This window comes from Melanostigma gelatinosum, assembly GCF_949748355.1.
Source record: "Melanostigma gelatinosum genome assembly, chromosome: 9".
In the NCBI taxonomy this organism is placed as follows: Eukaryota; Metazoa; Chordata; class Actinopteri; order Perciformes; family Zoarcidae; genus Melanostigma; species Melanostigma gelatinosum.
The window spans coordinates 8,635,625-8,650,399 of NC_136642.1; the positions used below are offsets into that span (position 1 = coordinate 8,635,625).

The 14,775-nt window shown below is 39.9% G+C and overlaps 1 protein-coding gene across 5 annotated transcripts; it reads left to right on the top strand.

Annotated features, from left to right (window-relative positions):
- The first annotated feature begins 3,171 nt into the window (after positions 1–3,171).
- Positions 3,172–14,736, top strand: cblc (Cbl proto-oncogene C, E3 ubiquitin protein ligase). 5 transcript variants are annotated; one of them, XM_079276251.1, is made up of 13 exons: positions 3,172–3,301; positions 3,948–4,330; positions 7,613–7,759; positions 7,837–7,993; positions 8,443–8,564; positions 9,120–9,257; positions 9,346–9,433; positions 9,600–9,731; positions 11,674–11,859; positions 12,519–12,671; positions 12,893–12,951; positions 13,282–13,340; positions 14,126–14,736. In XM_079276251.1, the coding sequence occupies exons 2-13, from the start codon at positions 3,954–3,956 to the stop codon at positions 14,260–14,262; spliced, it is 1,755 nt and encodes a 584-aa protein (XP_079132377.1). In that variant the 5' UTR covers positions 3,172–3,301; positions 3,948–3,953; the 3' UTR covers positions 14,263–14,736. The 5 variants fall into 5 exon arrangements, with proteins under 5 accessions (XP_079132377.1, XP_079132379.1, XP_079132380.1 ...); XM_079276253.1 differs by having other exon boundaries at positions 13,285–13,340; XM_079276254.1 differs by having other exon boundaries at positions 12,896–12,951.
- Positions 14,737–14,775: the final 39 nt, after the last annotated feature.

Genomic DNA, 14,775 nt, shown 5'->3' on the forward strand with positions numbered 1-14,775 from the left:
CTTTCACATCTGTCTGCTTTGCATGCAAGTTGAAAACATCTAATACTGGATTTCTGACGAAGTTCAAGGATCGATGCTTTTCTCGGTTCGGATGCTTTGGGCTTTTGGGCTTGTAGCCTACAGACGCAGGCTACCCCGCCTGCATGTTTCTTAATTGTCAACATGGACAACATAAATGCATTGAAATTCTCAGCCATGCTCACAGGGCACACTTTGTTTCTAAGTTTTCCTTTGTAATTTTCTTTTTCTTTCAATTTTTCACTGCTTTGAATTGTTCAGTCATGTTAATAAATGAAAGCTTCTAGATTCATATATATTTGCATGTTATGGAGAAATTTTGCAGGTAATAAAGTGTATTTCTGTCCCACCTTAAACCAGAGCATGCAACATAGAAATACTGACTTCAACAACATGTAATGTGCAGAGTTACATATACTTTTGTTTTGTAATTGGGCATATTACCATTTATGTGTTAACGTCAGATCAATAGACAAAGAGTTTCAAAAACAGAAAGACTTTGAAAGGTAAACTTCCTCTCTGAACTTTTCTGTGCCCTCTTAATGATGTCATGGAAAGGGTTTTTTGAATGTTATTTTGTTCATGTCTCAGCCTTCACACCCGTGTTTTGACAGAACAGATACTATTACATTACAACTGATTGTACTCTTCTATAAATTACAGCTTTCTCGTAATATGCTTTACAAATGCTCAATTTTCTGCATTTGTGCAAATTTGTGAACTCATTGCATTGTAAAGAAACAAGATATGAAAGCTGAAGTAAATTGCACTGCATTGGATGTGCAGTGTGTCAGTCAGCTCATTGCCTCAGGTTGTACATATGCCACCTGGATACAGACTCAGAGCTGAACTTGCACTCCCAAAAGTAGGAATGAGGAGAATTAAACGGGGACACATGCAGAGAGAAGATGCCCGATCCAAACCACCTGAACAGTTGATGCCATGTCACTGCTGCCCTGCATGTGGCCAAGTTACCGGATCACAAACACTTATACAAACCATAAATGTGCATATACTAGTATGCATATGCACCCACACACACACACACACAAATAACACCTTACCTCCTTGTCTGTAATCTTATCCTACTCCACCCTCAGACCAGGGTTTGATTACCAGGGTCAATTTGGGACTTTCCTCTTTCCACTGAAGTGTGGAGTTGGCAACGGAAAGTCAAACTTGGTGTCTAAAGTCCCTAAAACACCCAGATACTGCACAAACATGCTCTGCAGCTGTCAATACACTCAACCATTAGGGTCTCCTCTGGCATTAAGTATCATTGTTCATGAAAAACACGGGCCTACCTCTTTAACGGCCAGTCTTACCCTGAACACACACTTGACAGAGGTCTATGTGAATGAGACACTGACTGAGGTTTGATGAGCTTAAAGAACATTCACACATGGAAACAGCAGTATCCCCAGATCAATATTAATATTTAGTGGCTCAGTTTTCTGAGACACTGCAGCATGATGAATGCAGAGTCATCTCTGGCACAGATGAAGAGGTAGCATGAGGCCCTCTTGTGCCGCAAGAGAAAAGGTGAAACAAAACGAAGCATTAAGAAATACTATACTTTTTCCAAAGAACGAAACTACATTTCAACAATACAGAGCAAACATTTGCTCTCACTGGCTGCTGCGCAAGTAGCGTTGACATTTGTCTTTTGCAGCCGTTGGCGGGGCTTCTGCAACATGAACAACTGGAGAAAATCTAGCAGGAAGCCTGTTTTTGTTCAGTTGAGTCATACGATTGTAAAGTATTTTTTAAAGCACATACTGTGCTCTTTAGTTAAGGGGACATAAGCTGGACACTGACATTTAAATGGGTAAAATAATCAGATTTCAGTGACAACACGTCATTGGCTAAATTGTGACTGAGTTAGTGTCTCCCTCTTGTGGATGTTGAAGCAGAGGTTGTCAGTTCTCTCATTCTAATTATTTATTGATAATTCAAATGTTGGCCTGATATTAGCGTTGAAGGAATTGTTACAGCTACCACGAGGAACTTAAATGTTGTGTTGATTTATGCGATCAGTGTGGAAAAAAGCGGTAGTGTAGCATCCGATTCCCTTTAGAAAACCTCTCATTTTACCATGAGGGGTCAAACTATTGCTTACAATGCACTCTCCATATTACCACACTTTGAAATGGACAATTGTTGTGCTTTTATTTACTATATGAAGAATGTGTACATTCTGGTGTTAATACATATGTAGTTTTACTTGATACTCCAACTACTGCTGAAAAGGATATTAATAAGCTATTTATTTGAGCTGAAGCAGAGTTGATTTAAATCCCCCCTAGAGGAATAAAACAAGAACTCAAATATATTCAAAATGTATTGAATTTGTAAAATTGTTGAATGAAAACATAATCAAAAGATATATGATGAGAGTATTTAGGTTAGATTAAAGGTTCTCAATAATGTTCAGAAAACGAATATAGCCGCAAACAACTATTTCATATGCAGATACAGGGGGAGTAATGGCGTCCTGAGCAGAAAAGGAAGTCGCACCATGGACGTGTAAAGCTTTCTCCGCAACCTAAAGAATACAGAATGGTGCACCACTGCCATCTTCTGGTCAATGAACGCGGAGCAGACAACTTTATTTTACCCTTTAAAAAAATATATATATATATATATTTTTTCCCCACAAAGCCTGAAAAGAACAACTAAAAAGAAAATTATGTTTCAGTAACATAGTAAAAAACAAACAACAATTGCGTATTTAAACGAGTACAGATTCAGTCATCTGGCCTCGTTTAGATGACAACAGTTATTAATGATGAGCCCTACACTGTAAATATTTGTAGTCCATAGCTGCCAACTGTTGGAGGTAACTTTTCCTTTGAACACACAGGCATACTGTCAGTTAATAAGTAGTCTGACTGCTGTCTGCATACCACGTAGTCACCGCTTTGATTCCAATGTTAAGGTATGAGTTCTCACCTCTCTGTCTTTCCATACTGCTTCTTCTTTGTGTCTCTTTCTTGATGTCTCTCTCTCTCTCTCTCTCTCTCTCTCTCTTGCACTCCAGCAAAGAAAACAGACCTGTTTGGCTGGCTGCAACCAGGAAACCAATCAAAGGGTGCAGAGAGAGAGAGAGAGAGACAGAGAGAGAGAACGCGAGGGTGACATCAAGAAAGAGAAACAAAGAAGAAGCAGAAACATTTTAGCCAATGACAGAGGACATGTTTTCCGCTGTGATGTCGATAGTTGTCTGTTGACCCTGACTATGTGGGACTGCTGTGCTGCCGAGCTGTGCGCATGATGAAAATCGGTAAGTGTGCTAGATATGCTGAATATGTAGGGCTGGAGTGAGTTGGGATGGTAGAAGTTGAAACAGTTTCAGAGTTGAGTATCAGTGGCAGGCACTCCCTTCCTTTGTTTTCAGTTCACTCTTTCTCATGCTTGGCCTCTTGTGTTATATTGTTGATGTTGTGAAAGTCTTTTTTTTAAAACAGCCTCTGTATATTGTAAACATATTTTTGTATTGTGTTGACCTGACTGAGGAGTGAGAGGCTACAAACGGACCGGAGTGGATCTCTGGGGTCAAAAGGCTAAGCTTCAAAATGCATTTTTAGAGATGCAGTAATCAAACGTGCCATCTATTGTTTGATGATGTAATACTGTTGGATTATTATCATATGGATCAAGAATGGATGCTGTATGAGGAGGCTATAGATGTGTGTTTTTCAGATGAAGCTGGGAACTCACAAAAATCACTGTAAAGATAATAAATACCATCTTAAAACCTAAGCCAGTATGAAGAGCTGCTCCTATTTTTGCTTATAAACCTTCACATATTCAAAAGGGAGCTTTCACATCTCTTAAAACAGTAGGACCATTATTACTTATTGTCACGCCCCCTTACACGGGGACAGACTGACTTGTAAAGTTATTTTTGATTCACATCACTTCACAAGAGCGGAATGATGGAGGCAGCAAGTTCAGGAGCCTCCCTGAGCCCGAAATTGAGTTCCCAGCCCCCCACCAGTGGAGACCGGCGGCTGGTGGACAAGGCCCTCAAAAGACTGGACAAGCTCCGCCAGCTGTGCACTAATCCCCAGCTGGGCCTGAGGAACAGTCCACCATACCTGCCAGAGTTGGTATCGGAGACAACAACACTGCTCACAAAGGTTTGGGAGCCCTACCGAGGCCCCAGGGCGGCAGGCGGCCAGGTGCTCCGGGGAGATGAGGCCAAGTACCTGAGGGTCCATGTCAGAAACCTGCTGGATAAGACGGAGAGAGCTTTGCTGCTGTTTAAAGAGGGACGGGAGAAAATGTTTGAGGAGACGTCCAGCTACAGGTAAGACGGACCCTGGCTGACATCTTTACACAAGAAAGAAGTGTATGAAGCGTTTAAATAAATACTTATATAAATACATACATAAATAAATAAATATATATATATATATAATTATCTAATCAAATGGCTGATTCATTCTGTAATGATTGCGTCCTTTATCCTCTGGCCTTTTGAGCACTGCTCATGATAAAGTAACCATTCATTTTATAAGAGTCATGTTCTGTCCCATGTTGTTTCCCATTTTGGAGGACAAAACATCAATCACGAAACAATATTAGCTGCTTGAGAGAACAGTAATCAGCAACAATTTTGATGATCAATTAATTGTCTCAGTCACAGATCTGTGCACCGGCGACAGCGTTAACTCAGGAATGCGATATATCAGGACCTGGACTGGTCATTGTGACCTCACGCCTCTCCAATTCTCGTGAACGCAATATTTCAGTAGCCCCCTCGAGAGAATTATTTAAAATGTGGCTCAAAAGTCCACTTAGACTTAGGGATGAACCGAGGTCACGGTGACTTCACAAAACACATTTCTGGCCAAAACTCAATTTCACACAAATGTCTAACAGGAACAAATTATGACATTTTGGACAGACATGAATTCAAACTGCAACTTGATTGTTTGGCGGAGGCATACAACTGCAAGGCGGTAATTCTAGTTTTGGACTGTTCGGAAAAAACATCGGAAGACATCATCTTGGACTCACAGAAGTTGTGATGGGCTTTTTCACTATATTTAGAGACTAAATGATGAATTGATTAATCGACAATGGAAATAAGTAGGTGTAGCCCAAAAACATATATTTGTTTATTATCCAATACACGCAAATAAATGAATAAATACATTTCTGCATTGTCTGACTCTCCTGACACTATCGAGCCATTTTTGTTTTATTTGCTCAGGTTTTGAGATATCCGTCTCTGATTTCTACTGAACTACAACTACATTCTGAAACAGCAACATTTATTTCCGGAAACAGTGTTTCCGATAATAATAACTATGTGGATTACCCAGAATAACGGGGAAACGTTTTCTGTGAAGAGCTTGGATTCTTTGAGCGCCACCAATAAAATCCCATTCAAACAAACGAAATGCCGGAACAATTAAAACCAAAACTTCCTGCGATCTCTTGGGCTCTTTACACAGCTAATGCTCTTCAAACAAAAGTAAGAGAATCCAAAAATAGTCCTCTTTATTTGCATAACGTAAAGAGTCATAACCTAATAGTTGACAGTTATGATAGAAGCCGCGTCTAACACTAACTCAAATAATTAAATGAACTCAAATAACTATGTTACACTATATATATATAGAAGCGCTTAATTAAATAACTTCCCCGGTTCCCACAAGTCAAATACCTCACTGTGTGCCAGAGAAGAAGAAAAAATGACAACGTTCATTCAATTTGCTGTTTGGCTTAAGTGGATATTTTGGAGCAGACGTTGGAGTTTGGGCTGCGTCTGCGTCTCTTGTTGGGACTACTAATGACGAAGATGGAAAAAGGGCCAAACCTGCATCTTTGTGATGCTAATTTGGAGGAAACTTGGCAAAAGCAACCTCAGTATGTGAGCAGCTTGGGAGAGAGACTGTCTGGCTTTAAACAGACATTTTTCTACCGTATCTTCTAACCTGCATGCGGCCTAAATTCAGGACTATATCTCTTTCTTATACTTTTACATCTGTCCGTCCATCCAATTGAGACAATTTTACTCTGCTACACACACACTGTATGCAAATTGTTACAGACACCAGATTTTATCAACATTTTTATTCCAACAAGATCTGCAAATCAGATATGTTTAGATATTTATTGCATCATCTTTCACATAATAGCAGATGGTCTTCCCACCGCAGCCAGATCTGCATGAGCAGTCATGTGGCAAGCATAGTAGGTGTAATGTGGTTAAATGCACGGCAACTTTTGTAAATATCATCTTTTGTATTTTTTACAACATCTTACAATGTGCTCTTTTCTTCTGCTTGTTTTCCCACTGACTCAGGCCACTAAGCTGCAGGCACTTAGTCTATTTCTAAAAACATTGACAGCTGGATGGTTGAAGATATTAGTCTCCCATTAGTAAGAGAATTTTCTTTCACGTGAAGTTAAAAACAGAAGTGAGATACATCTGACGCGGGAGGCGACAGAAACAGTGACAGTGGAAGGTTTAAGTGACACACTGATGGCTTCGACCTCTTCTGACTGGAATTGATGTAACACATGCAAATGTGCAAACTCTGTTTCAACATGCAACTAGAATTGTGAGCAGAAACAACACATATAAGTCGATTAATAGATCAAAACGATTACGATTAAAGATGAAAATTCAGCTTGTGTTTTTACAAATGTATACATTTCACATAAAAAATGGAACTGGCTATGCCCTAGCGGGTTTCATTTTATGTTTCATTTTGACTCACAAATATGTGATGAACATTTCTATTATCTTAGTGTACTCATTGTGTTTAGGGTGTTGTTTTTTAACGTTAATTCAAGTTAAAACATGTTGTCGTGTAATGCAAAACAACTTTTCACCAAACAAACACGGATATTGAATCTCAATGGATTTTAGGATGCAGAAATGATTTGAATCTAGAACATGTGAGCATTAATGTTAACATTGAGGGTCACTCAGAGCTAGCTTTAGGTTCTGCGTCTTTAAATTTCAAAGCTAAAATTTGGAAATGTTGAAAAATGCATGAGCACAATTAATATAATGTTAACATCATATATGTAATCAGCCTAGAAGAGCCTGGAAAGAGAGTACAGTGAATACTGATAAACACCGGTCTGAAGTGGCACACTGGCCACTGGAACATTTTGTGGTATTTACAGACAAGCATGCAGCAGAGAGCATCCTGTTTGCTCGCTGGACTACCTGTTGTGTGTGTTTGCGTTTGTCTGTGTGTGTGTATCTGTGGAAAGTATCAGCAATGCTTGTTCCAACTGAAAAGAAGCAGTAGAGTATCAAATGAACAACAGTTGGAGCTATGTTTCTCTAAAAAAAGGTGGTTGTAGAATTGTATCTTAACTTATTTCTTTTATTCTCTACACAATCGAATCATAGCCAATGCGTATAGTTTTTACCACAGTTGTCATTGCTGAACATACTTGCCTGGTTAGAAAAACATGACTTCAGTGCAAGTTGGAGTCTTAACTCTAAGATAGTTTATCTCTCGCATACAAGTAGAAGGCAAGAGATAAAAAAGACGAAGGAAATATATCATTTCTATTTCTGTATCAGCAACTGAAAGTCTGCTGTGTTTTTCATTCTCAGGAGGAACTTGACCAAACTGTCCTTGCTGTTCAGTCACATGCTCTGGGAGCTGAGGGCCATGTTTCCAGGGGGCGGTTTTCAGGGTGACGCCTACAGGGTGACTAAAACAGAGGCTGCAGAGTTTTGGATGCGTTCATTTGGAAACAAGTGAGTGTGGGTAATTCAATTTGTGTTGCCGAGTTGTGTGTCCACTTTTGCTATCTGCTAATGTGATGCTCTGACAGGTGTGTAGTGCAGTGGAATAGTTTCAAAGAGCAGCTGCGGAGTGTACACACATTTGAGGAAGGGATGGAGTCCATGGCCCTAAAGTCAACAATAGATCTCACCTGCAATGACCACATCACTGTGTTTGAGTTTGACATCTTCACGAGACTGTTTCAGGTGGGTTGAAATATTCCAATCAAAAATATTAAACGGATTTCTTGAAGAAATAGTTAAAACATTTTGGTAAATACGCTCAGTGGCTTTCTTGCCAAGAATTAAGAAGATGGATACATCGCTCATATCTGTACCAAGAAATAGTCCGGCCATCATTTGTTGCACAATTCTAAACAAACAAGCCGTGATGTGTCAATTAGTCCATTTTGGAAGTGCTAGTATGCAGATTTTGTTCCAGAGCCAGGCTAGCTGGTTCCCCCTGTTTCCAGTCTTCATGCTAAGCTAAGCTAACTGGCTGTAGCTCTACATCGAATGAACAGACATGAGAGAGGTATCTTCTCATCTCCAACAACTCTTGGCAAGACAGCGCATAAGCCTTTTTCTCCCACAACAGTGAACTATTCCTTTAATGATGAAACGTCATGAACATCCTGAGTCTCCTCTCATTTTAGCCCTGGGGGTCACTCATAAGGAACTGGAACCAGCTAGCGGTGACTCATCCCGGCTACATGGCCTTCCTCACCTATGACCAGGTTATAGCTCGTCTGGAACACTACCTGCACAGACCCGGCAGGTGAGGACGAGCACAGCAACAAACTCTGACTGATGGCACTTCCTGGAGAAGATGATATGTGTCACGCGTATCTCAAAACTCAAATAGCACGATGGAGGATGTTGAGTACTCGAGTTCAAATCTGACAGTTGATCTAATTGGTAAGAAATCAGGTCCATGAAGCAACATAGAAACACAGCACTCCATCTTTAACTACCTGGCTATTCATTATGAAAAGTTGGCAAGAGGCTTTTTATTACTGGTAAAAGTACCATGTATTTCTTTTTCTCTTGAGTTTTTGGCATATATTTCATAGCTCATCAAACTCAGCAGCTCATGATAATAATCATGGCCCATACTGTAGCATCACTGTATAGCTGTTTTAAGAATGAGAGGAATTGTATTGTAATTCATTTCTGAAATACAGAAAATAACAAAGTAAGTGCAGACCAATATATTATTGCGATAGACTAACGGACACCCAAAAACTAAATAATAATCAAGTGACATATCTGTTAACTTCAATGTCTACATGTAAACAAGTGTGATTTACAAGGATCTATTTCTCTCTCTCAGCTATATCTTTCGCCTGAGCTGCACAAGAATGGGCCAGTGGGCTATTGGCCATGTGACCAGTGGAGGTAGCATCGTCCAGACCATCCCCCAGAATGCACCTCTCTATCAGGCACTCATTCAGGGCTTCAAGGAAGGCTGGTCAGGACAAACACACACATCTCTCTGCTTCATTTTTTTTCTTTGTTTGTGTTTTTTCTCTAAGTGCTGTGTGCTTCTGTGCCTGCAGCTACCTGTACCCAGATGGCCGTGATGTGAACCCCGACCTGACAAGCTTGTATGAACCGGCCCAGAGGGGCAAAGTCAAAGTTACAGAAGTAAGCTGATGCTCTTCATGCTCCTTCATCAATTAATCAAACTGCCAACAGGATCCTGAGGCTTTACCAAGACATAACATAAATCATATCCTGGATTGTTCTCTTATCGTTTTCCGTCTTGTCTCTCTTGTCCATCCACCCACGCCGCCACTGTACCACCCAACAGGAGCAGTATGAGCTTTACTGTGACATAGGCAGCACCTTCCAGCTGTGTAAGATCTGTGCAGAGAGGGATAAGGACACTCGTATCCAGCCCTGTGGGCATCTCCTGTGCCAAACCTGCCTTACAGGCTGGCAGGTATGAATCCACATCCACCTACTCATTGTAGCCTAACTGTTCAGAATTTCAAAACGCATGCTCGTCTTCAGCCGCTTTCTGCTTATTACTGACATGTTATATAGACTTTTACTTTAACCGTTTTGTGTGTTTAGTGGAGGGAAACAGTCAGGTTGACGAAACTAGATTCAGTCAAAAATATGCAAGTGTTTAACAAAGGGCGTGAGTGATGTTCACGTGCGTTCTATAACATAACCCTCACAAATCAATGACATGATTGATGTATTCATTTTAAACCAATAAACTCAAACTTCTCAGTATCTCCACATACAATGTTTCACTGAAATGAAGAATTGCAGAGAAATGGTTTTATCTGCGCAAAACTTTCCTCGATTTAAAAAAAAAAAAATCTAAATTAACATAGTCTTGCTTTAAAAACACTATGAACCACAGCTAATTCTATAAGGTTCTATAATGTCATCCACATATTTCTATTAAGTTTATGTGGAACTTTTTCCACTTCCTTTTTCATGAAATAAGAGCATTTTTTTTCGATACATTGCATCAGTCAGCCTGGTTGACACAAGACAATATTTCAGGAAATATTCAACACCTGTGCTTGTGAATTGGGTCATTCAGGCCACAAAAAGAGCAAAAGAGCAAAAAAAAAAGAGCAAAAGAGCAAAAAAAAAAGAAAAAAGGAGCAAAAAGACATTTAAAGCATCTTAAACCAATTATTTGCATGAGCAAATAGTTTGATAACTTACCGGAAAGACAAGCACAAAGCTCGGTTCAATGGTTAAAAAAAGAAAAGGGCTGTGAAGTGAACCATCAATGACAGATGCCATGCAGTATGCAAACTGACAACTGTAAACTTGTAGACGGGAACTGATAACATCTATGTAAATGTCAATGAGTTAATGTTATACGGTTGACCTTCAATGAAATCGATCACATTTGACCAGTTTAGATGGCAACCGAATCCCAAAAGTCTGTCTGAAAATGTTATATTCAGGTGGACAGCATGTCCTGTGTGCACTTTTCTCCCGACTTCCTACTTCCTCTTTTTTTAGAATGACATTGAAGACATCCAGTCAGAACTAAAACTGCTGCTACAGCTTCATGTCAGCCAACCAACAGCCTCCAATCTGTTCTGGAGGTGTTTACGTCTTTGCAAAGGTGCAGAGCAGCATGTCCTGACATTTGGCTGATGACTTCCTGTGTGAACACAGGCTCACATCCTCCTCAAACTGCTTAGGTCACATTCACTTTGTTCACTAGTGTGTGTGTGTGTGTGTGTGTGTGTGTGTGTGTGTGTGTGTGTGTGTGTGTGTGTGTGTGTGTGTGTGTGTGTGTGTGTGTGTGTGTGTGTGTGTGTGTGTGTGTGTGTGTGTGTGTGTGCGCGTGAGAGAGAGAGAAAGACTGACAGGAAAAGAAAATTAAACATGCTTTGTGGACGTCAGACAATGAAAAAGTTGTAAGTTAGTCTAGATTGTGGTCAACCACACTTCCTCATCAACAGCAAGTTTACAATACAACTCAAAGACCTTCACAATCACTTAAACTCTGAACTAAATCACAATTTCAAAGCCATCTGCACACATTTGCAGCTGAATCCCAAAAGTTACCAAAAGATTACCAAAGTGATTTTACAAGATAACTTGTAAATCCTGGAGAGAGACTAAGCATGTATGCTTAAGCAATGAAAGTAAAATCTTACGACAATTCATCTTTATCTGGTTTACATTCGGGGGAAACCGCAATCTACAGAGTCTGTTGAACCTGGTGGTTTCCACCTCCTTCATCTTTTTCGGAAAACTGGTGCCTTCATTCTTTGAAGAGGAGTCCAACATATTCCACTACACTTCAAAGGACACAAAGCTGTTCTCGAGACAACGGGTCACATTCATTCATTTGGTGTTTCCATTACCCTGTCGATGACCTGTCGTTGAAAACTATCCAGCAGAAGTCAGCTGGCCACACCTGCCCATACTGTCGCTGCGACATCAGAGGAACAGAGTCCATCCTCGTCGAGCCCTACCAGCCAGGCAGCGGTCAGTGGGAGGAGGAGGAGGGTGAGGAGGACCAAGAGGAGGAGGACCATGAGGACATCGAACTGATGGTAAAAGAAATGGCTGCCCTGAGGAAGGTGTGTGAATATATTTCTGTATATGATCATTTGTTTTGTTAAATTCCGGTCCAGAACGAAAATGCTCAACACTTACTGTGTGGATTGACATGACATTTGGTGGACATTGGTGATTCTCAGAGGAGGAATTTGTTGATCCCCTGACCTTTTCTCTTGTGCCACAATGAGGTTGATATTTGTGTCATTCATGTGCCCCTCATTGTCATAACCATTTTGATTCCTCAACGTTTCATCTAGCTCCATTATCAGGGCAATGTTGAATGTAATGTGTCCAATACTTTGGTTTGGGACCAAATACCTGCAAAACGAATGACATTTGCATCAGCCTCAGCTGTACTTTGTTTTTAGTGCTAATTAGCAGATGTTAATGTGCTAAACTAATATTGTGAACGTGGTAAACATTACCTGCTAAACATCAGCAGGCTATAGTTGTCAATGTGAGCATATTGACATTAGCATTTAGCTCAACGCATTGCTTTGGTACCACTAGCATGGCTGCAGACTCTTTGTATTGTTGTTTGTGTCCGTCTGCAACTCATTCAATTTAGTACACGCTTGAAGTTCAGTTATTAAAAGGTATTGTATCAGTTTGCAACATGCACTCCTCCAGAGTTTTTTTTTTAAATTCCTCACTGACTGCCTACATTTTCCCTGAACAGTTCTCAAGTTTGGATTACCAGGTTCCCAGGTCCCACCTCAGCGCTCCACCTCTGCTCCCTAGAAAAAGCACAACCCCACACTGTTCATCTCCCTCCACTCAATCCCCAACATCAGAAACCAAGACTCTGGACAAACACTCCCCTTCCCATTCAGTAAGTTCCCACAGACACTCAAGCTATAGCATTAACATATAATGACACAGTATGCTCACCAACTGCAGTGTGAATATGTGTAGTAGCCAGGGATGAAAGAAACGAATTACATTTGGTCAATTGTTACTGGAACAAAGTGATTTTTTTTTAGTAAGTATTGTATTTACCTTCATCCCTAGTGGCTGGTGGCTGCATCTTTGTGACATGTTTTCTCTCGTCAGCAGGCTCAGAGTGGCAATGACGCACCGAGAAGAAAGAAAAAACAGACAAAAATGAAAAGGTGAGACACTGTTTAAACTGATTGTGCAGTTTGTTTTGTAGTTATGTGTTTGTAGGTTCCACCTTAAATTGCACGTGTCTTTATGCATATTTCTCCATTAATTAGTTTACCTATACAATAAAAGCATAGTAATAAAAAGAACATTGTAAACAAGGGATATTTAGTATATAGTGAACTGTTTTACTAAACTAGTTTCACACACAAATATGACAATTGTTATTATGTTTGCAGTGTTACGAATCATCAGTAAAGAGTATCATGCTAAAGACATATATTGGAGTTGATTAAGTGATTAACCTTTGTTTCCATTTCTTCTTGTTCTGTTTTAAGCAGCGCTGAATTAATCACAGAAGCAAAGTTTTCGTCTTCTGCTCAGAAGAGTCTCGACAGTAAGTCACGGCATTTTATAGCCTACACTCCTGAACTGTGCACTGTGTTGAAATATAAATATAATTGACATTATTCTGCACTATGCAGATGATGTAATCTGAAAAATGTAAAATGGTTATAAACTGGTAGCTCCAAAATTGTTTTCAAAAATAAATTAAATCCTCCCCGTGTTCAGAAATTGATAGCATACGAGGAACACTCGTAACAAAAGAAGCCCACATTGTTGTTGAAATAATATTACCAAGATTAGGAACTGCATGTTTCTTTTAAGGACGTTTCTCATTTGGTTCTTTTATGCAAATGATCTTTTCTTTCCTCACAGAAGTCTGTTTCTGAATGAATCTTGCTAACCCGACTCCTCCATCTTTATTTTATTGTTCCCAAATGAAACCTGTTCATAGACCCTTTCACATCAGACATTTTGACAATGAATGCTGGCTCCGTTCCAGCAATTATTGCAATGCAATGCAGCAATTAATACTGCGATTAGTGACGCAGGTCCAAATGTTTGCTGTGGAGATAAGTAGATTCTACTTTAGTTTTGCTCCCAGGGTTTTACCCTCATGTCATGCCCACCATGCAATGGCTTTGAGACCATTTATGCATTCAGTCTTCTCAATTCCAGTAAAAAGTTACGACTCAAAACTTCATCGGTAACTCATAGTCGAATACAAGTCTCAGCTAGAATTGTTTCATTCATCTAGAAAGTGGATCCATGAAATGAAACGTGAATATTTCACAGCTGAGCCATTTGAGTATGATCTCTTTTTGTGTTCATGTGTAGGTGGAGCAGCATGGCTCGCACCTTCCAGTCCAGTCAAACAGAGACGAAGACATAAAGAGAGGGAGGAGCGGCGAGCAGGGCTCAGAGAAGACAAATGTGAGCTGGGAGAGATGACGAGAAGAATGTCGTCCTTATAGAAAAGCAACCTCCACAAATTACAGACTCTTTTATTAAAATGAGAAATACTTGAGGACTAACACATCTCCAATCCAGAAATCAGTCCTCATTGAATGTAAGAATAGTTTCTGGTGTCATGTCTAACTGTAAATGACCGTGTGTCAACCACACTGCTGAAGTTGTGATGAGTGCGTGGGACTGACAGGAAACCTGCTAACAGAGGCCTCCCACTGTTCAATAATCACACTGTCATGACCTCCACAGTAGGTTCACTCATTCTTTAAAATGAAATGGTTTTCTGAGCCTCCATGAAATAATATAAATGAATGAAAGGCTTGATATTTGAAAATGTAATATATTATGGACAAACGAAGGGGGGCAATCACATATAGTGAATATAGGAAACATTAGAAAAATGCTACCTCGTCATTTAACCCAGTCCTGAAGTTTGTTCTTATGAATAAGTTATGTGAATAATTATGTGTTTCTATGTAAGTACACCAAACTGTCTTTTATGGTATTAAAATCAAACA

Coding starts and splice junctions, on each gene's coding strand:
- cblc (XM_079276251.1), top strand. CDS start 3,954: ATGATGGAGGCAGCAAGTTCAGGAGCCTCCCTGAGCCCGAAATTGAGT. Junction 9,434..9,599: donor GCAAAGTCAAAGTTACAGAA/GTAAGCTGATGC, acceptor ACCACCCAACAG/GAGCAGTATGAGCTTTACTG. Junction 13,341..14,125: donor TGCTCAGAAGAGTCTCGACA/GTAAGTCACGGC, acceptor GTTCATGTGTAG/GTGGAGCAGCATGGCTCGCA.